This window comes from Ornithorhynchus anatinus, chromosome 3 (assembly GCF_004115215.2).
Source record: "Ornithorhynchus anatinus isolate Pmale09 chromosome 3, mOrnAna1.pri.v4, whole genome shotgun sequence".
NCBI lineage: Eukaryota > Metazoa > Chordata > Mammalia > Monotremata > Ornithorhynchidae > Ornithorhynchus > Ornithorhynchus anatinus.
The window spans coordinates 129117959-129145440 of record NC_041730.1 but is presented as its reverse complement, the minus strand read 5'-3'; the positions used below and the strand labels follow the sequence as shown (position 1 = coordinate 129145440).

Sequence of the window (27482 nt, the reverse complement as noted above, 5' to 3'; positions counted from 1 at the left end):
TTATTATTATTACATTATTAGTCCCTGCTCTTTGACGGGCTCATGGTCTAATCGGGGGAGATGGACAGACAAGAACAGTAGCAATAAATAGAATCGAGGGAATGAAGATCTCATTAAAACAATAGCAAATAAATAGAATCAAGGTGATATACATTTCATTAACAAAATAAATAGGGTAATGAAAATATATACAGTTGAGCAGATGAGTACAGTGCTGAGGGGAGGGAAAGGGAGAGAAGGCGGAGCTGAGGGAAAGGGGGGAAAAGAGGGCTTAGCTGAGTGGAGGTGAAGGGGGGGTAGAAGGGGAGCAGAGGGAGCAGAGGGAAAAGGGGAGGCTCAGTCTGGGAAGGCCTCTTGGAAGAGGTGAGCTCTAAGTAGAGACACAGAGAAGAGAAATGACTACCCCATAGTCACCTAGCAGATAAGTGGAGGAGAGAGTCAGGATTAGAACTGAGGTCCTTTTGACTCTCAGGCTGGTGTGCTTTTCCACTACGGAGAGACCCTCGGTCACCTCTCCTCTGAAACCTGAAGGATCCAGTCTTGGAGAGTTTGGATTTAAAATCTTGGAGCTGTCAGAACCGTCTGACGTCACCGTGACGTCACAGAACTCTGCTAGCTCCTGTTGACCGTTCGGACCCCAACAACCGCTTCTGAGTCCTGGGAGTTGTAGGTCCAGCCGGGCCTTTTGGAGATTTTTCTGGAAATTTTTGAAAATCATTTCGACAGAGTTAGAGCTTAATCAATGCTCCCCAACCTCTAGAGCTGCCAGGAGCTTCCCGGCTGCTGGACTACGGGGAACGGACTCCTGAGAGGCTCCCTTTCCCACCTTTCCTCCTCCAGGAAGAGCCCTGGCCTGGCCTAATGAAGCCTGCCGGTGGCCATTCCACAAAGCAGACCCCGGATGCGGAGGTCCCCGGGCCAACTGCCCAAGAACCTGTAGGTGAGCTCTGGACCTTGTAGAAGAACCATGTGGGCAGACCCTTTGCGAAGAAGATGGGGGTCTTACCTAAATAAATGATAATAATGTTGGTATTTGTTAAGCGCTTACTATGTGCAGAACACTGTTCTAAGCGCTGGGGAGATACAGGGTAATCGGGTTGTCCCACGTGAGGCTCACAGTTAATCCCCATTTTACAGATGAGGTAACTGAGGCACAGAGAAGTTAAGTGACTTGCCCACAGTCACACAGCTGACAAGTCCCCCAGCGCTTAGAACAGTGCTCTGCACTTAGTAAGAGCTTAACAAATACCAACACTATTATTATTATTATTATCATTATTATTCCTCTTCTCCCATTCCCTTCTGCTTCACCCTGACTTGATCCCTCTATTCAACCCCCCGTGCAGCCCCATAGCACTTCTGAATATATCTGTCATTTATTTATTTATACTAATGTCTATCTCTCCCTTTAGATTGTAAGCTTGCTGTGGGCAAGGAACATGTCTGTTTATTGCTATACTGTACTCTCCCAAGTGCTTAGTACTGTTCTCTGCACATAGTAAGCATTCAATAATTATGATTGAACAAATGAATGAAGAATAGGGCAATGGATAATAATAATAATGGTGATGGTATTTGTTAAGTGGTTATTATGTGCCAAGCACTGTTCTAAGTACTGGGGTAGATACGAGGTAATCAGGTTGTCCCACGCGGGGCTAGCAGTCTTAATCTCCATTTTACAGATGAGGTAACTGAGGCACAGAGAAGTGAAGCGACTTGCCCAAAGTCACATAGCTTATAAGTGGCACAGCTGAGATTAGAACCCACAACCTCTGACTCCCAAGCCCGTGCTCTTTCCGCTAAGCCACGCTGCCTCAACGTCTCTAGGCTTAACCAAAAAAAATTACCAAATACCATTATCCATTCCTCTCCCAAACTGTAGGATGTTTTGGAATACTTGAGAGCTAGTAATAACAATAATAATAATTGTGGCATTTGTTAAGTGATTACCTTGTGCCAGGCACTGTATTAAGTGCTGAGGTGGATACAAGCCAATCGGTTTGGTCACAATCCCTCTCCCATTTAGGGCTCACAGTCTCAATCCCAGTGTGATTTAGTGGTCTGGGAGCCAGAAAGGCATTCTAATCCAGACTTCACCACATGTCTGCTGTGTGACCTTGGGCAAGTCACTTCACATTTCTGGACCTCAGTTATCTCATCTGCAAAATGGGGATTAATACTGGTAGCCCCATGTAGGACTGGGACTATGTCCAACCTAACTTGAATCTACCCCAAAGCTTAGAACAGCGCACATAGTAAGTGCTTGACTGGGATCGTAATTGTTAATAACATTATTATTTTACAGATGAGATAACTGAGGCACAGAGAAGTAAAGTGATTTGCCCAGGGTCTTACAGCAGACAAGTGGCGGAGTCAGGATTAGAACCCATGACCTTCCGACTCCAAGGCCCATGCTGTATCCACTACACCATGTAGACTGAAAGACCCTTGTGAGAGGGCATCCTATCTACCCACTTTGTCGTATTACGCTTTCCCAAGCACTTTGGGCCGAGTATTGTGCATGGAAAATATCCGATTATACAAATATACGAACATACAAAAATCAGTATATACGATTTTCTACGAAACCTGACCCAAGACAGTGGGAAGTGTGTGCAGGAGGAATCTCATGGGGATTTACATTCTGTTTCTCAGAGCCAGAGAGGACAGAAGCTACTCCATCTCCACCTGGAGTCTCAGGAAAAGATGTCCAGAAGACGGCTTCTGCTCCTCTGGAACAAGTAGAGCCAGGCCAAGAGAATACGAGCGGTACTTTGTCTCAGATAGAGTATCACTCTTCCACCCATTACTATTCCTGTTCCTCCTTGCGTACCAAAGCTCAAGAGGAGAATTCAGGGCAGGTCCAAAGTGTACTGTACACCCGCGTAAAGACCGTGCAAGGTGTGGCCATTGAGTGGGAGACGGAGGCCGGTTTTGAGCCCGTGTGCAAGAAGCCCAGGGTCTGCGAAGCGGAGTTCTTTGCCGAGCAGAGGCAAGAACAAGACTCGCCGGTGACGGACAGCATCTCTACCAGCTCCCGGCTGAACGACCAGGACCTCTGGATGGAAAATCTCTCCCAGGACCATGACGAAGCGGGAACCTCAGCTCCGCAGGAGACAGCCGAGGAGGTCCGAGAGACCCCAGACTGGCTCTCGACGACAGACTACGGGTTCCGTTGCATGGCCTGTTGCAGAGTCTTTCCTTCCTTAGAAGCCCTCCTGCAGCACGCCAAGCAGGGGGTCCAGGAGGGTTTCAGCTGCCATGTTTTTTACCAAGAGATGATCAACAGGAGGATGGCCCAAGAGGAACACGCCATCAATGAAGCTGAGGGTGGATCCCAGGGGAACCAACAGGCCAAAGGTCCCACAGTGTCCCACTCCCACAGAGACAAGCAGTGAGCCGGGAGTTCGCACACCCAGGGGGACTAGACAAACCTCCTGGGCACCGCTGCCAACCCCCTCGCTGCCCATTCAAGAACCTGCCACGTCGACCCCACAAAATCCGAAGAGTAAACCAAAGCACTATGCCCGCCTCCTGGAGCGAATTAAAGGTGAACTCTGAGTCTCTCTTCAGCAGGGGTTGAACTAGCCCCAGCACAAAACCACGGAGGAGAAAAAAGCTGAGAAAGATCAACACATCTTACATATAAGCAGAGAGGAAAGAGGAGAGTCACTGTTGCTGGAAAGAGGTGAGTTCAACCTTAGTATAAGAGAATCGTAACTGTTCACTCAACTTCTCTGTACCTCAGGTTCTTCATCTGCAAATGAGGATGATGAATAATGCCTGCCATTTTCCCACCTCATACGGAGGTGATGTGAAGATAACTTGAGATGATCGATGGGAAAACACTTGGGGAAAATAAAAATGTTCTGTTAATTTAAGGTGCTATTCAGTTTTAGACTTTATGAGTTCCAAGATCAAGCACATTAAACCAATTCAGGGTGACCCACATGAATAACAGACAGCAAGAGAGAGAGAAAGAGAGAGCGGGGGGAGGTGGAGTTGGGTGATGATCTTGGCATTAATGATAATGAACAGAATGATGATCAATGTGTTTCTTCAAAAAGTCACCCCAACGTGAGGGATATAGGCAGTTCCTGAAGAACGGAGGTGGGATGCAGTGAAGAGAGAAGTGAATAAAAGAACCGGCTCTTCCAGAACACCATGTGGCTCCGGCAGCAGGAGTACATTTCATGGAGTGTTGGATGGAGCACGGGCCTGGGAGTCAGAAGGTCATGGGTTCTAATCCCAGCTCTACTATTTGTCTGCTCTGTAACCATCATCAAGTCTCTTAACTTCTCTGGGTCTCAGTTACCTCACCTGTAAAATGGGGATTGAGACTATGAGCCCTACATGGGACAGGGATTGTGTCCAACATGATTGACCCCAGGGCTCAGAACCTTGCTTGGCACAATATAAGCAGTTAACAAGTACCATAATAATAATTATTATTATTACATTTCAGCAGTAGATTCTTTAGGGCTAAGATGTGGACCCAACGCTAACCCAGCAGAGAATGATTGAAAGATTAGAGCAGAGTTTATGGATGAATTTGGGGGATGAAACAATTTGTCACTATACGTTCTTATTTAGTTTCTCTTAGTCCTCTAGACTGGGAGGTTTTGGCGGCCTTAGCTACTCAAATGTACTGTACTCTCCCAAGTGCTTAGTAGAGAGCTCTGAACAGACCAACTGCTCAAGGTCATGAGAAGCAGTGTTGTCTAGTGGAAAGAGGCACTCAGAGACCTGAGTTTTAATCCTGCAGTAAATCCTTTAATTTAAGCTCTGCCAAGTGCTTGCTGTGTGACCTTGAGCAAGTCACTTCTCTATGCCTCAGTTTCCTCAAATGTAAAGTGATCAAATACCTCTTCTCCCTCCTACTTAGACTGTGAACCCCATGTGGGACAGGGACTGTGAACAACTTAATGAACTTGTACTTACCCCAGTGCTTAAAACAGGGTTTAACGCAAAGTAAGCACTTGACAAATGCTATTAAAAATGCCACCAATTAATTGATTTCCCCACTGATGCAAGCTCTATGATGATCTGTTAAAGCACAGCCAGTATACTACTATCTACTGCAGTGGAAGGGGCAAAATAAATCTTTCCATAATTATATTAGCATAGGACCTGGATTCTCCTCCTCATTCTGCCACATTCTTGCTGTAAGACCCCAGAAAAGCCACTTAAATTCTCTATGACTCAGTTTCCTCATATTATTTTTCCTTAATAGTATTTAAGTGCTTATTATGTGCCAGGCACTGTACTAATCAGGGTAGACACGAGATAACAGGGTTGGACACAGTCCCTGCCTCACACAAGCCTCACAGTCTTAATCCCATTTTACAGATAAGGTAACCGAAACGCAGAGAAGTTAAAAAACTTGACCACGGTCACATAGCAGACATCTGTATATAAACAAGTTAGGGGTGGGGTCCCTATAACCCTGGATGAACGGAACCTGTCTCCATGCCATCGGGGACTCTGGAGTCTGTGAGATGCTCCCCCAAGGGCTGGAGCCCTCTCCCCAATCCCACCTGACACCACACAAGTCGCTTTCCCAACATGTGGAATGCCTGGGAGGCTCTGGGAATTTCGAACCAAGAACTATTTGTTTAAATTGGCGAGCTGCCCAAAGAGTACTCCTTCCAAGGACTGATTAATTGCATATTTCACATCGACATTTTAACTTGTTTTCTTTGTGGCTTATATGACATACTTAATGTGTATAGGTGTCCTTCCTAGCCCACTATGATTAAGAGCCCATTTTGGATCAGAGACGGTGCCCTGATCTCTTTGCCTCTACTTATCCCAGCATTTCTAACAGTGTTTGGCACATGGTAAGCCCTTGGTAAATGAAAATAGGAGCATAAGAAATGCCAATAATGGGTTAGACCAATGGTCCGTCAAGATGGGCATACTCCATCAGGATGGACATACCCTCTCCTGCCACATCACTTATGTACATATCTTTAAATGCTGTTGCTTCCCCCATTTATAAAGTATTCTAGTGCCCATCTCCCCAGCCAAATTATAATCTCCTTAATGGCAGGGACCAAAACTACTATCTTTACTGTTCTCTTCCAAATGCTTAGTTTAGTGCTCTGCACACAACAAGAGCTCAGCAAATACCATTGATTTATTAATTTACAAACAGAATAATCAAAATACACTCGAGGTAAATGTACAGGAAATAATTCTGTTAGAAATGAACTGGCTCTCTGTGTTGACTGATCACTGATTCTTACCTTCTTTTTGGTGTCTTGAAGAAAGGGACAATATATGCACAGAATGTAGAGTCTATTATTATCATCATCATCAATATATATATTTGTTAAGCACTTACTATGTGTCAACAACAGCTCTAAGTGTTTGGGTGGATACGAGATAAGCAGGTCAGATTCAGTTCCGGTTCCTCAGGGGGCTCACAGTCTAAGTAGAGGAAGAACAGGTATTGAATTCCCATTTTAGAGTTAAGGAAACTGAGGCTTAGAGAAGTTAAGTGACTCGTCCAAGGTTACACAGCAGAGCTGAGATTAAAACGCAGGTCCTTTGACCCCCAGATGGCATCTTTTTTTCCCTAGCCCATAGTGCATATCCACTGTTCTCATCAACCACACACCCCACACATACCAAATAATTTTTGCTGTCAGTATTGTCAGCTTCAAACTCAAAGTGTAGACAGACAAACACACTGTGGCCCGCCAATACCTAGAAAGAATCCTTAGAGTGCCCCCTTCCTCCCTTCCACCCTACTCCAGGGGTTGGGTTGGCTTCATAACTTGAAATATTGGGAAATTTCAGTTCTTCAGAACACAAATCTTCACTGAGCCCTTACCCAACCCATCGTAGTTGTGGTTGTGACTGTTGAACTCTGAGTCATAAGGTGCCTGAAACTCTATTCCTCTAGCCACAGAATTCACTTGTACTTTATATATTCATCATTGCTTTTTTTGTGTGTGTTGTTTTGGTTTTATTGTTTCACTTTTCCAGCATGGCGTAGTACGGAAAGAGCATGGGCTTAGGAGTCAGAGGTCATGAGTTCTATTCCTGGCTCCGCCACCTATCAGCTGTGTGACTTTGGGCAAGTCACTTAACTTCTCGGTGCCTCAGTTATCTCATCTGTAAAATGGGGATTACGACTGTGAGCCTCACGTGGGACAACCTAATTACCCTGTATCTACCCCGGCGCTTAGAACAGTGCTCAGCACATAGTAAGCACTTTACAAATACCAACATTATTATTATTATTATTCTTATCATTGAGCCCAGACCTGGGAGTCAGAGGGTCATGTTTCTAACCCCGGCTCCGCCACTTGTCTGCCGGGTGGCCTTGAGCAAGTCTCTTCACTTCTCTGGGCTTCAGTTACCTCATCTGGAAAATGGGGATTAAGACTGTGAGCCCTATGCGGGACAAAGACTGTGTCCAACCTGATTTGCTGGGATCCACCCCAGTGCTTAGTACAATGCTTGGCATATAGTAAGTGTTTAACAAGTACCATAATTATTATTATTATTATTTTGTCTTTTACCCACCCTTCCCCACAATTTATTCTTTGATCATGATCCCTCGGGAGACAGAGACCTTGTCGAATTACCACCCATGCAACGACTCCCACAGCGCTTTCACATAGTAGGTGCTTGAAAAATGCCATTACTATTAAACACCCCCACCTACACAAATGTGTACACAATGAAGAAATGGAATACTAAGGAAATCACTATTGGAAGATGACAAAGAGTGACAGGCTCTCATTTGGAGGTTTAGTGAGGGGAATTAAATGGTTAATTATAGTTATCTTCGTTAGTAGTACTGCTATGAGAAAAGATGAGGTCAACAGTTTCTAAAAGAGTTGCTGGGAAAGGAAAAGTAGCCAACAGAACCCTTGGCCCACGTCCTGCCTCTGGCCTGGAACGCCCTTCGTCCTCCAATTCTCCAGGCGATTACTCTCTCTGCCTTCTAAACCTTATTACAGGCACATCTCCTCCAAGAGGCCCTCCCAGACTAAGCCCCACATTTCCTCATCTCCCACTCCTTTCTATGTTGGTATTTGTTAAGCACTTACTATGTGCAGAGCACTGTTCTAAGTGCTGGGGTAGACACAAGGGAATCAGGTTGTCCCACGTGGGGCTCACAGACTTAATCCCCATTTTACAGATGAGGTAACTGAGGCATAGAGAAGTGACTTGCCCACAGTCACATAGCTGACAAGTGGTGGAGCAGGGATTCGAACCCATGACCTCTGACTCCAAAGCCCATGCTCTGTCACACTGACTTGCTCCCTTTCCTCTTCCCCCCTCTTCCAGACCCACAGGACTTGTGTATATATCTGTCATTTTATTTATTTGTACCGATGTCTGTCTCCCCGGCCTCTAGATAATGAGCTTGTTATGGGTAGGGATGGTTGCTCTTTACTCTTGCATTGTACTTTCCCAAGCGCTTAGTACAGTGCTGTGCACGGAGTAAGCACTTAATAAACATGACTGAATGACTGAATGAATGAGACAATCCCAGAATAAAATGCAAACTTTGCAGAAATACTGCATTTCAGTGAAAAAACACCAGAAGGTTTGAGGGAGGGAATAAGCCCGGTCCCAGATGCAATGACCCTGTTTGAGCCTCCCAAAATGTTGGAGTTCTCCTGAGAATGCTCAGGATAAGGCCTTGAGTGGGTAGTCTTCCTGTCGGATACAGTGGGAGGGAGAATCATGTTTCCTTTGGTTTATTTCTGAGGAAAAAAAGTGGGAAAGCTTCAGGCTTTTCTGAACTGAAATATTCCAATTCAAATAGGGTTTCTCTGTGGAATCAATCAATCACTCAGTGGTATTATTGAGCATTTATTGCAGAACACTGTACTAAGTGCTTGGGAAATGCAATATAAGAGAGTTGCTAGACACATTCCTTGCCAAGAAGGGGAGATAGACAATATAAAAAAATGATTTGGAATAGTGGGAAAAAATGCATGGAAGGAAGCCTGAGAAGATTCCAGGAAGAAGAAAATTAATCCATCCCAAGTGCTTAGTTCAGTGCTGACCACCCAGGAGATCCTTGATAGCTACTATTGATTGATTATAAAGAGGCAACAGAAAGTTGTAGAGATGAGGAAAAGAGAGAAAAAGCAGAGAGTAGAAGAAGGGAGTCAACTGGATCCCAAAATTGATGAGTCCCAAAGGTTCAGGATCAGAATCTGCCCAGGGGAAATGATAATAATACAGAGTGCCATTCTCCCGCTTACTCCTGTTAGTCATATTCTCGCTGGTGCAAGGAATGCTATGGGAAAGTAGGCAGTCAGGTCTGTAGTACACGGTGAAGTGCAGGCAAAGGTTACCCAAGTAACTGCCCAAATGGTCAACCGATGGGAGGGAGAGGCAAGCAAGGAGGGCAGAGTCAAAGCCATGAAGAATGTGGTCTACTGGCAGGCAACTGAAGCAGACTAGCCTAGAGTTCAGGAATCAGGAGTGGGTTTGTCCTCCTTGAGCAGAGGCTTCAGGAAGAAAAAGAGATTCATATCCTTTATTCACCCCACCTTCAGCCCCTCAGCATTTGTGGATCTATGTATAATTTATTTTAACGTCTTTCTCCCCATCTAGACTGTAAGCTCCTTGGGGCAGGAAATGTCTACCAAACTCTTTAATATCATCATCATAATAATAATAATGTTGGTATTTAAGCGCTTACTATGTGCAGAGCACTGTTATAAGTGCTGGGGTAGATACAGGGTCATCAGATTGTCCCACGTGAGGCTCACAATCTTAATCCCCATTTTACAGATAAGGTAACTGAGGCACAGAGAAGTTAAGTGACTTGCCCACAGTTACCCAGCTGACAAGTGGCAGAGCTAGGATTCAAACCCATGATCTCTGACTCCCAAGCCCTGGCTCTTTCCACTGAGCCACGATATCGTACTCTCCCAAGTGCTGGATACAGTGCTCTGCACACACTAACCATTCAATAAATATTATCTATTGATCTAGACTAAGATATTCATTTCAAAACAACAGGAGTTGCAAATGGTAAATCTATCAGAGCAGCAAAGTAGCAGAGCTATTTATTATTACATTAATACCATTGATTGATTCACTGATTGATTGCCCTCTTACTGCAGTGTATTAAGCACTTGGTAAGTACAGAATTAAAAAGTTATACTTTTCCTGAGCACGGGGAGCTAACACACTGAAAGGGAGACAAAAAAAAAATATCGGAAACTAGAATGGTCAAAGCAAACAATTGAGTTCATATAGAAACGTAAGAGCTGATGACGGTAATAAATACATTCATATGCACTAGAATTGGCTGATGGAATTTTATGGCTAAGAGGGCTGGGAGTGTAACCAGAGAAGACTAGCTTGAAGGAGGTGGGATTTTTAGGAGGACTTTGAATAGTGGAACAGCTGTGGTTGGTCTGATGTGCGAGAGAGGGAATTCCCAAACTGGGGAACAGTGAGAATGAGGGGATGGAAGCAAAGGACTGGCTATACCTACCTGCACCCAGAGACAAACTGGGGAAACACTAAGAAGTAAAAGCAGAATACCCAGAGAATGACCAGGAAAGTGAGCATGGTCCAGTGGAAAGATCGTGGGCTTGGGAGTCAGAGGACCTGGGTTCTAATCCTGACTCTGCCAATTGCCTGCTTTGTGACCTTGGGCAAGTAACTAAACTTGCATTTTCCTCATCTGTAAAATGGGTATTAAATACTCATCCTCCCTCCTACTTGGATTGGTGAGCCCCATGTGTGACCGGGACACTGTGTCCCGTCCAATCGACTTGTATCCGCCCTAGTGCTTAGAACAGTGCTTGACACATATTAAGGACTCAGCAAATATAAATTTAAAAAAAAAAATCTCTCACCGGAATTGTTTTGTTTGTTTTATTGGTATCTGTTAAAAGCTTACTGTGTGTCAAACAATTGTTTTAAGTGATGGAGTAGATTCAAATTAATTATATTGGACACAGTCCCTGTCTTTCACAGAGATCACAGTTTAATTAGAAGAGAGAACAGAAGAACTGAGGCACAGAGACTGTGGTATCTGTTAAGCTTTTATTCTGTGCCAAGCACTGTACTAAGCACTGGGGTAGATACAAGATAATCGGACCAGACAGTTCCTGTCCCAGTCCTCTGCACACAGTAAGCCCTCAGTAAATACAATTGACTGACTGCCATGGGGCTCACAGTCTCAATCTCCATTTTACAAAAGAGGGAAATGAGGCATGGAAAAGTTGTGACTTGCCCAAGATCACACAGCAAGCAATTGGCAGAGCCTGGATTAGAACGCGGGTCCTCTGCCTCCCAGGCCCGAGCTCTTTCCACTAGACAACATTGTTCCTGCTTCTTTTCCCCAACTTTCTCTAGGTGCCTCTCTTCAGCTGCTACTCTCACTGAGCCTCCCTCCTTCTTCACTACTGCGCTCTCCATTCACCTCCACCTCCTCCCCATTTATTCCACAGTCACTTGGTGGATCCCGTACCAGGTTATACCCTATACTCGGATGCTTGTCTCTGAGCTATAATCATGTCGGGATCACTTCCACATTACACTTCCTTCACTACTGTACACAAACAGCAGAGCACTGCCAGACTACTTGTTTTGTTCTGTTTTGTTGCCTGTCTCCCCCGTTTAGACTGTGAGCCCATTGTTGGGCAGGGATTGTCTCTACCTGTTGCCGAATTGTACATTCTAAGCACTTAGTACAGTGCTCTGCACATACTAAGTGTCAATAAATACGACTGAATGCTGTCAGAAATCTAGGTAACTAGCGGACCTTGAACATAATAATGTTGGTATTTGTTAAGCGCTTACTATGTGCCGAGCACTGTTCTAAGCGCTGGGGTAGATGCAGGGGAATCAGATTGTCCCACGTGGGGCTCACAGTCTTAATCCCCATTTTACAGATGAGGTAACTGAGGCACCGAGATGTTAAGTGACTTGCCCAAAGTCACACAGCCGACAAGTGGCCGAGCCGGGATTCTAACCCATGACCTCTGACTCCAATAATAATAATAATAATAATGTTGGTATTTGTTAAGCGCTTACTATGTGCCGAGCACTGTTCTAAGCGCTGGGGTAGACACAGGGCAATAAAAGCCTGTGCTCTTTCCACTGAACCATGCTGCTTCCCTTACATTTACATCCTCATCATTATCATCACTAATCATATTTATCGAGTGCTTTGTGCAGAACAAATTTCCAAAGTAATTAATAATAATAATAATTGTGGTAGGTAAGTGCTTACTATGTGCCAGGCACTATTGTAAGTGCAGGGGTAGATACAAGATAATCAGGTTGTACATAGAGCTCACAGTCTTAATCCCCATTTTACAGATGAGCAAAACTGAGGCACATGAAAATTAAGTGACTTGCCCTAGGTCACCCAGCAGACAGGAGGCGGATACAGGATTAGAACCCGGGTCCTCAGACTACTAATTGACTACTGAGAGTGATGAAGTATGGAGTGAGAGAGAGAAGAGGTTGATCTCTGGTGTTGGGTACTGGGGCCTGACTTCTCAAAGAATGAAAATAATAATTATGGCATTTGTGGAATTCTTGCTTTGTGTCAAGCACTGTACTAAGCTCTGGGGTAGATTTAAGATAATCATTTTGGACATAGAATCTGTCCATATGGGGCTCACAATCTAACTAGGAGGGAGTAGTTTTAAATCCCCATTTTAAAGATAAGGAAACTGAGGCATAGAGAGGCTAAGTGACTTACCCAAGGTCATACAGCTGACAAATAGATGAGTCGGGATTAGAATCCAGGTCCTTTGCTTCTCAGGTCAGTGAACTTTCTCCCCTAGGCCATACTGCTTCTCATCAGAGAGTGGGAGCAATTTTACCCTGACCCCCATCAAGAATATTATTTTTTCATGCCAGAGAATCTCCATGCTTGAAGAAAAGCAGAGGGGAGTGGAAAGTAGGGGAAATGAGGGGAAATTTACATTTTTGGATAGAAGATGACCATGGTAATTTTACCCTGACCCCCATTGAGAATATTATTTCTTCATGCCAGAGAATCTCCATGCTTGAGGAAAAGCAGAGGGGAGTGGAAAGCAGGGGAAATGAGGGGAAATTTACATTTTTGGAGAGGAGATAACCATGGCAATTTTACCCTGACTCCCATTGAGAATATTATTTCTTCATGCCAGAGAATCTCCATCTTTGAGGAAAAGCAGAGGGGAGTGGAAAGCAGGGGAAATGAGGGTAAATTTACATTTTTGGAGAAGAGATGACCATGGCAATAATAGTAATAAGAAGAAGAAGAATATAATAATAATTATAATCCTCAGCTTTATTTTAGCCCTAGAACTTTATACAGCAACAAACAACCTTACCCTCAAACCCCAATTCCAGCCTAAACTCTGTTCTATAGTTTTATTTGTCAGGAAGGATTACATCAGGCCAGAGAGGAAATTGGATCTGGAGAGAGACAGCAAATTCCTCTTTGGCATGATTTGGTTCTCACCTGAACGTCCAGGTGACCTATTTCATGATGCCCGAAATGACTACAAGTGATAGTGGTTCAGAATTACCTAGCAGTTCAGTGTCCATCCACTTGGTTTCTTAGCACTTGCACTAGTGAGGAAGCAGAGAATTAAGCCTGAATCACAAAACCATCCAGAGGAGGGGAGAATAAGGGAATGGGAGAGGTGGAGGAGGAGAAAATATTGTTTCTTGAGGGCAGGGGTAGTGTTTTCTAGAGTGTTCTTCACAAAGTAGGCAAGCAGTGTGGCCTAGTGGATAGAGCACAGGCCAGGGAGTCAGAGGACCTGGTTCCAATCCCAGCTCTACCACCTGTATGCTGGGTGACCCTGGGAAAATCACTTCACTTCTCCGGACCTCAGTAACCTGTAAAATGAGAATTAAGACTGTGAGCCCTATGTGGGACATGGACTGTGTCCAACCTAATTAGCTTGTGTCTCCCCCAATGCTTAGTATAGTGTCTGGACATAGTAGGCACTTAACAAATGCCACTGATAGAAAAAAACAGAGAAAAATAAAGAGGATGGGGGTGTCCAATAGGAAATTTTTAAACGGGAAAACTAGGCTCTGCTCCATGGCAGATTGTTCAGACTTCAGAACTTCACAGGGGATTCTGTTTTGTTGTCTGTCCCCCCCTTCTAGACTGTGAACCCGTGGTTGGGTAGGGATTGTCTCTATCTGTTGCCAAATTGTACTTTCCAAGTGCTTAGTACAGTGCTCTGCACATAGTAAGCACTCAGTAAATATGGTTGAATGAATGAATGAAAGTAAGTGCTCAATAAATATGATTGAATAAATGAGTAAATTAATTTACACAAGTGCAAGCCTCTGTCTGCATCTCCATAGGCTGGACTCTTTCACTGCCTTCAATTCTAACTAAGAGGTCGCATTAGGATACTGTGCTAGAAAACATAGCTCTTCATTCGTTCAATCATATTTACTGAGTGCTTATTGTGTGTAAAGAACTGTGCTAAGCTCTTGGGAGAGTAATGCATAGAGGATTCCTGGAGTATGTGAAGTTCACCATTAAATATGGCAAAAACATGGGAATCTTTATTAAAAAAAAATTGGAAGTGATCTGTGTGTGTGTGTGTGTGTGTGTGTGTGTGTGTGTGTGTGTGTTAAACACCAGGAGTGTACACTGGGGCAGAAAGGAGAGAGAGGGGAATCTGTCCGTGTAGCTCTGAAGAAAAGCAAAAAAAAAATCAATTTTGGTATTGCCGCAGCACACAGATTGATCGCTAAAGGTCTTTTTCTTTACACACCAGAGGGGTGTGGTGTAGGGGGTCGTATCGTTTATGTTATTATTACATAGTCCATACTATAATAATGTAGTTATTAATATTTGACTTCCTCTTGCAAGTTCCCCTTGCAACTTGTTCTGCATATCTAACAGTATTCAGAAGGAAAATAATGGAGCTTGGATATTCCAAGTAGAGAGATAAAGTATGGCAATATCATATTTGCAGTTCAGGAGCTATATTAGACCAACCAATCAATCAGTGATATTTATTGAGCACTTATTGTATGCAGGCCAATATACTAAGCGTTTTGAAAGTACAACAAAGTAGATGTGATCCCTATTCTTGAGAAGCTTACAATCTAGCAGGGGAGATGGACATCAAAATAAATGAAAGATAGGGGAAGCAACCGAGAATAAGGCTATGTAAATACAGAGGAAGTTGGGATACGGTAGCTACTGGGGATGAGATGACTATCTAAGTGTTTAGGGGGTAGACGCTCAAGTCAGAGGCTGGGATAAAGCAGACTAGTGAGAGGCCTACAGAAATGGTGCGGGTGACAGATTCGAGATCATTTCACTTTATACCTGTACCTGTACGTGTAAACAGAACAGCGGTGGAAGATCCCGGGATTCCTGAAGGACTACATCCCTGACTCTTAAATTGAAGATTTGGGGCCTCAAGGGTCTGCAATCTTTCAGAAAGAAAGGCTGTAATGATGCCCCCAAATCTATTTTTATTTTTAAAGGTAGAAATGACTTCTGAAGGCTGCCAAGTCAAAGAGGAGAATGTGCATGACTCCCCAGTGGCATTCGGTGTCCTGCAGATCTCCGAAGGACAGGAGGGAGGTGAGGAGCCCAGAGGGTTTAGAGTTATAATAATGATGGCATTTGTTAAATGCTTATTATGTCCCAGGCTCTGTACTAAGTGCTGGGATGGATATAAGCAAATTGGGTTGGGACACAGCCCCCTGTCCCCAACATAGGGCTCACAATCTCAATCCCCATTTTGCAGATGAGAAAACTGATGCCCAGAGAAGTGAAATGAGTTGCTCAATGTCACACAGCACACAAATAGTGAAGCAGGAATTAGTACCCATGACCTTCTGACTCCCAGGCCCGAGCTCTAGCCACTACACCATTATCAGTGGAGACGATCCAGGACCGGGAAGGAGGAGTAGTATAAGGAATAATAACCGTGATGATGATGATGATGATAGTGATGATAATCATAAGAATGCCAATGATAATAATAAGGATGATAATAAAAATGGTAGCCATGAGCACTTGAGAGAATAAAGAAAAAAAGACACTGTTGGCAGGGAAGCGGCATGCCCTATTGGTAGAGTCTGGGCCTATGAGTCAGAAGGACCTGAGTACTAATCATGGCTGTGTCACTTGTCTGCCGTGTGACCTTAGACAAGTCACTTCACTTCTCGGTGCCTCAACTGCCTCATCCGTAAAATGGGGATTAAGACTGTGAGCCCCATACGGGACAGGGAGTGTATCTACCCAAAAACTTAGAGCAGTACTTGACACATAGTAAGTGCTTAATGAATACCATCATTAATATCATTATTACCACCAAAAAAATATAGTCTGAGGGTGATAGGCAGATGCCACTTATTTATAAATAATGAAAGCAGAAGAAAAAAAAAACTACGACTGTTGATAGCAGGAAGTATATACGGTTAAATAAATATATGCAAGTGAGCATAAATTAATATTCATCATATATCTATGTATCTATATATACACAAATTATGGTGTACATATACACAGAGTAGGAATGTATATATATATATGCATACATATATATGCACATATCTGCACACAGTGAGAGAGATGTCTGTTGACTTGTTTTTTTTTTTTTTTTTGGTTTTGTTGTCTTTCCCCCTGTGAGCCCATTGTTGGGTAGGGATTGTCTCTATTTGTTCCCAAATGTACACACATTCAAGCTATATATTCATAACTTTCATTTTCCCAAACATTTTCACATTGTTTATCTCCTACCTCCCCCTGAGAGGTCAGTACAGGGAGGGATTATGACCCCCATTTATAAATGAGGAAACAAGAGAGATGAGTCAGAAGAGTTTCAGCTAAGCACCAGAGAGCCAAAGTGACTGGCCAACTCTACACACATTCTTCCTCCCAGGTCCACCTACTTCTGTAAATGATCCTCACCTCATCCACCTCTTGTTCGTGCTGGCTTGGCCCCACAGTGTGAACCAACCGACCTCAGACTTCCCCACTTTCAAAACCCTCTTAAAATTGCTAAAATCTTCCTCAAAAAATTACCAGTCAGAGAGGACCTGGATTCTAACTTAAACTCCTCCATTTCTCTGCTGTGTGACTTTGAGAAAATCACTTAACGACTCTGTGCCTCAGTTACTTCATCCATAAATTGGGGATTAGGACTGTGAGCACCATGAGGGACATGGACTCTGTCCAACCTGATTAGCCTGTATCTACCCCAGCATTTAATATAGTGCCTGGCACATAGTAAGCACTTAACAATACCATAAAAAAATTCAACTTAGTTGAAGTCCAGTCAATGACCTCCATTTACTAAAGCAGGCAGAACTGGCCAGCTTAACAAAAAACATAATTTCCTTATTCTCCTTCTTATCTTTCAGAGGTTGGCCTTCAAGAGTCCCTCAAGGATACCTCGCCCTGACATCTTAGAAGGCAAGAAATGTCTTGCTTTGTTGTTTTTTTTCATCTACTTTCAGGTCTTTGCACATCTAAACAACATATTAGTTTCCAAGAGAAACAACAGCTGACCCCCTTCTATCTCTTCTGCCACATGACCTTGTATGGTGGCCGGATGAGCTTAGCTTTAGGGTTGCAGGACCATCATTTAATCGTACACCTGTGAAATCTGATCTAGCAGTAGGGTTTATTGAGCGCTCCCTGGACACAGATCACTTGACTAAGAATTTAGAAAAGTGCTCTATAATATAGTTCACAATGATAATTATAGCGTTTGTTAAACGCTAACTACGACTCAGCATGACATGTGTGAGGCACTGTACTAAGCGTGGGATAGATAAAAGCAAGTCGGGTCGGACACAGTCCCTCTACCACAAGGACTCACGGTCTTAAGCCCCATTTTACAGATGAGGGAACTGAGGCCCAGAAAAGTGAAGCTACTTAATAATAATAATAATGATGGTATTTGTTAAGCGCTTACTATGTTCAAAGCACTGTTCTAAGCTCTGAGGGGGGGGGTGATACAAGGTGAACAGGTTGTCCCACGTGGGGCTCACAGTCTTAATCCCCATTTTACAGATGAGGGAACTGAGACCCAAAGAAATGAAGTGACATCTTCAGTAACACAGCAGGCGAGTGGCAGAGCCGGGATTAGAATCCAGGTCCTTCTGACTCCCAGGCCTGTGCTCTATCCAATGGGCCACACTACTTCTCAAGTTGATAGACACTATCTCTGTCCACAGGAAGCTTACAGACTAGGGGATCCCAGACCTCATTCAGTTGCCAGTTTCTGTCTTTTCAAGCCTATCTACACCCTCGATCGATCAATCAATTGTATATATTGAGTATTTGCTGTGTGCCAAGTACACAGAGACCCCCCTACACACAAAGGGAGAGTGGAAGAGGGATTATGAAATGCGAAAAGAAGGAAGCATTTACTGAATCATAATTATTTTTTGTCCTACCAGATCCAGGAGAACATTAAATAGAACCTAGAGGAATATACCAGAGATCCAGTGTTCATGAATGGGAGTGATTCATCTGTCCCTGTGGAACATGAGGAGATGGGATCTCTCTGCCTAAGGGGAATCAGACACGGCAGCATCTATTTCCATAGTGATGGGACTGCATAAAAGATGGATCCAAAGTGAAATAACCACCTGGATCTGAGGCTCAAAGAAGAAAGTTGCTTGCATTTTCACTGTCGTTTTCGTGCATCTTTCATTCTCCCTTTAAACCAAATACAAATTTAAAGACTCCCTCACTGTCTAATCCTGGATCCATCACTTAATAATAGTAATGATAATGGTATTTGTTAAGAGCTTACTATGTGCCAGGCACTGTACTAAGTTCTGAGGTCGATACAAGCAAGTCATGTTGAACACGGTCCCTGTGGAGCTCATATTCCCAATCCCCATTTTACAGATGTGGTAACAGAGGCACAGAGAAGTGAAGTGACTTGCCCAAGGTCACAGAGCAGAAAGGTAGCAGAGCTGGGACCATGGGTAAGATACTTCTCTATGCCTCAGTTTTCTCATCAGTCAAATGGAGATTCCATACCTGTACTCCCTCCCCCTCAGACCGAACCGTGTTTGATCTGATTAAATTTACCACCGTGCCTAAATCTGTGCTTGGCACATAATGTGCACTTAACAAATGATGCACTTATCATTATTATAATGAATTCTCTCAAGCAGCCTTGTTTTGTAACTGGACTGAGGTTTATCTGCTACTTCCAATGGGAGATTCCATCTTCATCCCCACCATAATTTATACAATTGTAATTGATAGAATTACTAAGACAGGGTTTCAAACACAGAATTATAGCAGGCACTTTTCAATGAATTGCAACCTTGCCATCCTGCATCTGCATAGAGCAGTTCTATAATGACTGACTCTAGGATTTTGGATGATGCGAAGTCTTTTGAGTTGGAAGAGTTTCCCAGAAGTTTTAGCATCTACATTTCTAGTTCTGTTGTTGGATCTTCCTTGTATGTTGTATTTGATAAGAAGGAGATTATTGGTGACCTTTGAGAGAGCAATTTACATGGAAGGAAGAGGCTGGAAGCCAGATTCAGGGAGTCACAGAGAACTGCAGGAGAGGAAGGAGTTTAGAGAGGAATATTAGGAGAGAGATGGGGTGATAACAAGACGGAGCCATGAAGACAGGATAACTTTTTTTAAGATAGGGAATTCATGAGCATGCTTGAAAATAGCGGGAAAGAAGCCACTGGAAAGTGAACGGTTGAAGATGGTGTTCAGGGAGGGAAAAGGGGTGGGGGCAAGTGTTTTGATAAGGTGTGAAGGGATAGTGAGAGGCACAGGTGGAAAGGTTGAACTATGACAGTAGGTGGGTGGTCCCTTGAGATATTCTGAGAAAGGAGAAAGAGAGATGGGGTAGGAAGAAGGAGGAACTGGACAGAAACAAGGGAGATTTTAGAATGACTTCTCCTGATAGTTTCAATTTATCAGTTAAGTACATAGCCAGCTCATTAGGAGCAAGTGATAGTGGGGGAACAGAGATTTTTATGAGGGAGCTAAATGTCTGGAACACCAAGTGCAGTCAGTGGGTATAGGAATCAGTAAGGGTGGAAGAATAATGTTGCCAGGCAGAGGAGGGGGAGGAGTTAAAGTAGGTAAGGATGAATTCAAGATGGGTGAGGTCAGCCTGATGTGTGGATTTCCACTGACAGCGCACTGCAGCTTGTGTACAGGAGCAGTCAGGGTATATTGAGGAGGTGATCTAGGATTGTGGATTGGTGGTATGAGATTGGTAAAGTGATAAGGGAGTCAGGAAGTTGAGTTCAGTGGAGAAGGGGCTGTCGAGTGCATCCATTTGAGGGTTATGAGAGGTAGCCTGTGTCCTTAGAAAATGGGAAAGGGTCATAAGAGTGGAGCTCTCTGTCGGGGAACAGGACAAATTTGTGGTTTGGGGGGAGGGGGAGTGTGTGGGAGAGAAGGTAGGTGAGGAAGTTGTGGCCAGAAAGAGGAATTTGAGAGTGGGTGAAGGTAGGGATTACATAGTGACTAGAGGTGATGAGATCGAGCATGTGTCTAAATTGGTGAGTGAGTGAGGTGGGGTGGAGCAGGAGGTTAGTGGAGTTGAGGAGTCAAGAAGTCAGGCAGAAGAAGAGTCATCAGGAACACCCAAGTGGAAAGTGAAGTCCCCAACGATTCATATAGGGATGAAGAAATAGTAATAATAGTAATAATGACATTTGTTAAGCTTTTACTATATGTCTGGCAGTGAACTAAGCGCTGGGGTGGATACAAGAAAATCAGGTCTGACACAGCCTCTGTCCCACGTGGGGCTCACAGTGTCAATCCCCATTTTACAGATGAGGGAACTGAGGCTCTGAGAAGTGAAGTGGCTTGCCCAAGGTCACACAGCAGACAGGTGGTGGGCCAGAATTAGAACTCATGACCTTCTGACTCCCAGGCCCGTGCTCTATCCACTATACCATGTTGCTTCCTGAAAGAGAGAAAGAGAGAAGGAATGTGAGAGAGGGATCAAAATGGTTCAAAAAGTTGGAGGAAGGGCCTCCAGAGTAATTGCTGACCCTAATTAGTGACTGGAATGGGTGGAAGATATGATATCGGCTTCAAACGGCAAGAAAGAAGTGGTTGGTGGAGATGGAGTGGTGTGAAAGTGGCAGTGGGGAACAAGAAGGAAGCCAACTTCTAACTCCTTTCCAAGAGAGTCTCGGGGAGTGGAAGAAGCTGAGGACTCCTCTGGCGAGGGTGGCAGGGGAGCCAGTGTCATCTGGGGAGAGCCAGGTTTCAGTGAGTGGGTCATGAACAGGACAAGGATGAAGGGAGGCTTTCCCACGATGGAACAGGGTTCCACAGGTTAGACTTGTCTAGGCTATGGAGGGAATGTAGGGGCAAGGGTTGGCACGAGGGGTGGAGAAGGGTTGGATGAGAGTGAGCTGATGGAGAGGGAGATGTAGGGCTGTGTTGGGAAAGGACAGGAATTGAGAGGAGGGTGAGGGGGAAAGGATGCTGAATGAGGGGTGGGTAGGGGCTGGATGCAGGGGAATGAGATGCTGAGAGGGAAGAACAGGAGTGGGTTTATTAGAAGAAGTGGATTGAGGAGATTTAGTAGGGCCAGAGAATTTAAGCATTTAAGGAGAAATTGGCAGCAGCAATAACTGCTTGATCTGGTGTTCCCTTGATTAACTTGTGAATTGAATGGGGGTCCTTACGTCTTTGAGGGTGACGAGGGGAATGTTTAGGAGTGATCCGAGGGCTGGGCTGATGTGAAGGCAGGCAGCTGTCAATGTGCAAAAAGGCAGGTCGATGTCACCAGGGTTTCAGAGAGCCACACCTGTTCTGTGTTCTCCACTGTGGATTCAGGTTGGGCTGCAGGGAGGCAGAGGATGAAGGAATGGACGCTTCTCTGCTGCAGCAGTTTGGATCTAGTTCTTTGTGTCCAGGTGGGTGTTAGGCAGTAGTTCTGATGTTAGATGGGCCTGTCTCTATGCTCCCCCTTCTCATCTCTTCTCGTTGCCTTGTAGCCATTTCTTCCTAGCCCCTGGGTGCTAACAATATTATTATTAATACTAATAATATTATTTAAGTGCTTACTATGTGCCAGGCACTATACTAAGCGCTGGGGTAGATACAAGCTTATCAAGTTGGACATAGTTCCTTCCCCCTAAATAGAGCTCACAGTCTTAATCCCCATTTTACAGAAGAGGGAACTGAGGCACAGAGAGAAGTGACTTGCCCAAGGTCACCCAGCAGGCAACTAGCAGAGCCGGGAATAGAACCCGGCTCCTTCTGGCTCCCGGTCCAAACATTAGGTCACACTCGTGAATGTCTTTGCTGTCCAGGAGCTTAAGCTTCAGCAGTTTGGAAGGTTTGGGGCCATTTTTCAATGCAGTAATTCTAAACTCAGTGGTGAGTTTGAGTCAGTGACCCAGCCCACATTCTGTTCCGCACATGTTTGCTGTGATCCTTAGATCACTGAGGTCCCTGTGTTACACGGTGATGTCACCAAAAAGATGACACTCTTTAAATCATGGATTTTCCAGGATGTTTGTCTTTGGTTTGGCAGCACAAAGATGGTGTTTCTGATTATAACCTGGTGTTTGGAAGATTCCTCAACAAAAATGGGCCACACTGCTCTCAAGTTTATTCATCCCAGGCAGCCAGAAGAGTTTGTAAACAAAGACCAGAAGATAGCCAGAGTCTTGAAGAGCTTGAGAAATCTTCCCCTAAGAAGTCTGTTGGAACTATTTTGTTTAACACTGCTATTGTGGACTGTTGATTTTGTTATTTGCTATTCTTTTGTATTCCCCTGTCACTGTTCTACATGTATGCTTTCCTCCAGCCTCAGTCTGGGCAGCAGAGTAAAGTACTGATTAGAGGACTGATGATGATGATGATGATGATGGTAGGGGTATTTTTTAAGCGCTTACTATGTGCCAAACACTATTCTGAGTGCTGGGATAGATACAAGGTATTCAGGGTGTCCCTCGTAAGGCGCACAGACTTAATCGCCATTTAACAGATGAGGTAGCTGAGGCACAGAGAAGTTAAGTGATTTGCCCAAGGTCACAGAGCTGATAAGTAGCAGAACCAGGATTAGAACTCAAGACCTCTGACTCCCAGGCCCGTGCTCTTTCCACTGAGCTACGCTGAGTTGGGAGAGACAGGAGGAAGGGAGGTCAGAGGAGGATGATTCAGTAGTCAAGGCAGGATAATAAGTTTTTGGATCATCATAGGAGCAGCTTGGATGGGGAGAAAAGTGTAGATTTTAGCGATGTCGTGGGGGTTGAACCGACAGGATTTGGTGACAGATTGAATATGTGGGTTGAATAGGAAAGATGAGTCAAGGATAATGTTAAGGTTACAGGCTTGTGAGTCAGGGAGGATAATGGTGTTATCTAGAATGAAGGGAAAGAAACGGAAAGGTCGGGGTTTGGCTGGGAGATGAGGAGTTCTATTTTTGACATGTTAAGTTTGAGATGTTGGCGGGACACTAAGTAGAGATGTTCTAAAGGCAGAAGGAAATGCAAGACTAGAGAGAAGGAGGGACATGAGGTCTGGAGAGGCAGATTTGGAAATCATCTGTGTCTAGATGATAATTAAAGCTGAGAGAGCAATGGAGTTCTCCAAGGGGATGGGTATTGATGGAGACCAGAAAAGGACTCAGAACTGAGCCTTGAGGGGCTTCCATAGTTTGAGAGTGGAAGGCAGAGGAGGAGCCTGCAAAAGGTAGAGAGGAGCTGTCAGAGAGATAGGAGGGGAAACAGAAGAGGAGGGGGTCGCTGAAACCAAGCTTGGATATTTCCAGGAGAAAAAGGTGGTCCACAGTATCGAAGGCAGCAGAGAAATTCAGGAGGATTGGGATGGCCCTCTTTATATCCACCAGATGATCACTCTCAACATCTCCAAAGTCTTAGAGAAGCAGCGTGGTTCAGTGGAAAGAGCCCAGACTTGGGAGTCAGAGATCATGGGTTCATATCCCGGCTCTGCCACTTGCCAGCTGTGTGACTGTGGGCAAGTCACTTAACTTCTCGGTGCCTCAGTTACCTCATCTGTAAAATGGGGATTAACTGTGAGCCTCACGGGGGACAACCCGATTACCCTGTATCTCCCCCAGCGCTTGGAACAGTGCTCTGCACATAGTAAGCGCTTAACAAATACCAACATCATCATCATTCTTGAAGACACATCTCCTCCAAGAGGCCTTCCCAGATTAAGCCCTCATTTCCTCCTTTCCCTCTCTTTCCGGCATCATTGTTGCACTTGCATTTCATTCATTCAATAGTATTTATTGAGCGCTTACTATGTGCAGAGCACTGTACTAAGTGCTTGGAATGTACAATTTGGCAACAGATCATTTTGTACCCTTTATTCACCCCTCCCTCACTCCCACAGCACTTCTGTAAAGATCTGTAATATATATAATATACATATGCATATAATATATAATAGAGAAGCAGCATGGCTCAGTGGAAAGATCATGGACTTGGTAGTCAGAGGATGTAGGTTCTAATCCTGGCTCCGCCACTTGTGTGCTGTGTGACCTTGGGCAACCCACTTCACTTCTCTATGCCTCAGTTACCTCATTTGTAAAATGGCAGTGAAGATTGTGAGCCTCACGAGGGACAACCTGACTACCTTGAATCTACTCCAGCACTTAGAACAGAGCTTGACACATAGTAAATGCTTAACAAATACCACCATTATCATTATTTATATTAATATCTGTCTCCCCTTCTAGACAGTAAGCTTTTGGGGGGCAAGGAATACATCTACCAATTCAGTTCTATTGTTCTTTCCCTAGAACTTAGTATATTCCTCTGCACACAGTAAACACTCAATAAATATGATTGATTGATTGAGTGATTGATTAGTAGAGGCCATTGGGTTTGGCAAGAAAGAGGTCACTGGTGACCTTAAGACATTTTCTATGGAGTAAGGGGGTAGAATTCAAATTGGAGAGAGTTAAGGAGAGAACTGAAGGAGAGGAAGCAGAGACAGCAGGTGCAGACTACTCACTCAAAGAGTTTGGAGAGGACTGGTAAAAGGGAGATGGAGCGATAACTGGAGAGAGTCACCAACATTCCCTTCCCTAGATGGTAGGGAATCTACCATCTCTACATGGATGATTCCCAAATCTACCTCTCCAGCCAGAACCTCTTTCCTCCCCTGCAGTCTCACATTTCCTCCTGCATTTAGGGCATCTCTTCTTTGTGTCCTGCCAGCACGTCAAGCTTAACATGTCCAAAATAGAACTCCTCACCTTCCCACCCAAACCCGGTCCTCCCCTTGTGTTTCCCGCCAATTTAGACAACACCATTATCCTCCCTATCTGACAAATCTTAAACTTGACTCATCTCTCTCATTCAACCCACATATTCAATCTGTCACTTAAAAGTGTTGCTTCTGCCTTTATAACCACTAAAATTCACCCTTTGCTTTTCATTAAAACTGCTAATATACTGATCCAAGCACTTATCCCACTTTGACTCTCACATCAGCTTCCTTGCTGGCCTCCCTGCCCTTTCTCTCTGGTTCATTTTCCTAAAACACAGTCCACCTCTCCCCACTCCTCAAGAACCTCCAGTGGTTGCCCGTCCACCTCCCCATCAAACAGAAATTACTCATCATCAGCTTTAAAGCACTTTATCATGTCACCCCCTCTACTTTAACTTGCTGATTTCCTGCCACAGCCAAGTCTGTATAATTCGCTCCTTTAAAGCCAACCTACTCATCGCACTTAGATCTCATCTATCTCGCTGCCAACTCCTTGCCCATGTTGACCTAGAAGACCCTCCCTCTTCATATATGACAGACTACTATTCTCCCCACCTTCAAAGCCTGATTAAACTCACATCTTCTCCAAGAGACCTTCCCCAGTGAAGCCCTCCATTCTTCTACTCCCTCTCCCTTCTGAGTTGCCTACATGCTTGGAGCTGTATCCCTTTAGCAGTCCTCTTAGTCCCAAAGCTCTTATATATTTATATGTGCAAATTTATTTTTTTCATTTTAATGTCTGTTCACCATCTAGACTATAATCTCCTTGTGGAGAGGGAACTTGTCTACCTACTTTACAGTATTGTTCTTGCCTAAATGTTTAGGACAATGCTTTGAACATAGTAAACACTCAGTAAATACCATTAATTGATTGATTGAATTGCCCCAGGCCTTAGCACAGTGCTTTGCTAAATACTTTTCTTGTAAGTAAGGAATAATTCTATGTGCAGCTAAGTGCCTTCTCTTAGCTTTAAAAGATCGGGTTGTCCCATTTTGTACCTACTCCCACCCCAAGAAGAGAACTCTGAAATCAAGGTTAAGAGGTCCAAAGACCAATTTACACCTTCTTCACCTGAAACCTTGAGTACCATACAAATACTCTACTGCAATTTCCTTTATTAACTCTTCAGTTTTCAAATTTATCCAATTCCAAAAACGTTGATTCACATGAGTCCTGACTTAGAGACAATGTTATATTTCTTCATCAATCAATAAGTCATATTTATTGAGCATATACTGTGTGCAGATCACTGTACTTGGGAGAGTATAATATAACAGAGTTGGTAGACATCACTATGAAGATCAACTTGGGAATCTGGCTCAACTGCTCCAATAATGTAGTGGATAAAGCATGGGCCTGGTAGAAGGTCAAAAAAGAAAATAAATGAGATTAGCATGTTCTTTTTGGTAAAGGATTGGTATATCATTTAAACTAGGAATAGACATTCCTTCTTTTCTCGAGACTTCTATGGACGAGAGATTGTTTATTGAAGGCATAAGGGGCAGCGTGGAGATGTTGAGAACAGCGTGGCCTAGTGGATAGAGCACGGGCCTGGGAGTCGGAGGACCTGCATTTTAATCCAGGCTGTGCCTCTTGTCTGCTGTGTGACCTTGGGCAAGTCACTTTACTTCTCTGGGCCTCTGTTCCCTCAGCAGTAAAATGGGAATTAAGACTGTGAAAACATGTGGGTCAGGGACTGTGCCCAACCGATTAATTAGTATCCACCTCAATGTTTAGTACAGTGCCTGGCACATAGTAAGTGGTTAACAAATACCACAGTTGTCATTATTACAATTACAGCATCAATAGTCTCCATGGAAACCATCCCAAAACCTATAGGCCCCCAAGCACATCTGGGGGTGCTCTAAAAGTGATCACCATGGTAACTGCCATCCCTGTGACATAGACAGCATAGTTCAGACAATCAAGTGGGCAAGAAAAAGAAAATAAACCTAAAGCTAGTCTTTCTGGAGGAAGAGAAAGAAGATATAAGGAAGGCTGGCAAATGTAAAGGGGTAAATCCTAACCCTTAACATGAGGACTTCAAAAATATTGAATAACTCTAAGAGAGGGTACATATTAGCAAAATGTACACACAGGTTATTTGGGTATTAAATCAACCTCTACTGTAATCAAAATCAAAAGAAAGTAAATGTGAGTAGCATGTTGGTGTAGCATTTAAACGAGGAATAGACATTCCTTCTTGTCCCTTTTCTCGAGGTTTCTATGGACGAAAGATTATCGAAGGCATAAGGGGAGGTGTCGAGATGTTGAGAACAGCGT

General features: G+C 44.0%; 1 protein-coding gene across 5 annotated transcripts; it reads left to right on the top strand.

Moving 5' to 3' along the window:
• Window positions 1-630: 630 nt before the first annotated feature.
• Window positions 631-18692, top strand: FAM170B (family with sequence similarity 170 member B). Of its 5 annotated transcripts, none has more exons than XM_029060910.2 (4): window positions 631-940; window positions 2656-3688; window positions 15466-15565; window positions 18397-18692. In XM_029060910.2, exons 1-2 carry the CDS (start codon window positions 862-864, stop codon window positions 3396-3398), a joined length of 822 nt encoding a protein of 273 aa, XP_028916743.1. In that variant the 5' UTR covers window positions 631-861; the 3' UTR covers window positions 3399-3688; window positions 15466-15565; window positions 18397-18692. The 5 variants fall into 5 exon arrangements, with proteins under 5 accessions (XP_028916743.1, XP_028916744.1, XP_016083553.2 ...); XM_029060911.2 differs by lacking the exon at window positions 18397-18692 and adding an exon at window positions 17353-17404 and having other exon boundaries at window positions 15470-15565; XM_016228067.3 differs by lacking the exon at window positions 18397-18692 and adding an exon at window positions 17353-17404.
• Window positions 18693-27482: the final 8790 nt, after the last annotated feature.

Coding starts and splice junctions, on each gene's coding strand:
- FAM170B (XM_029060912.2), top strand. CDS start 862: ATGAAGCCTGCCGGTGGCCATTCCACAAAGCAGACCCCGGATGCGGAG. Junction 941..2,655: donor AACTGCCCAAGAACCTGTAG/GTGAGCTCTGGA, acceptor TCTGTTTCTCAG/AGCCAGAGAGGACAGAAGCT.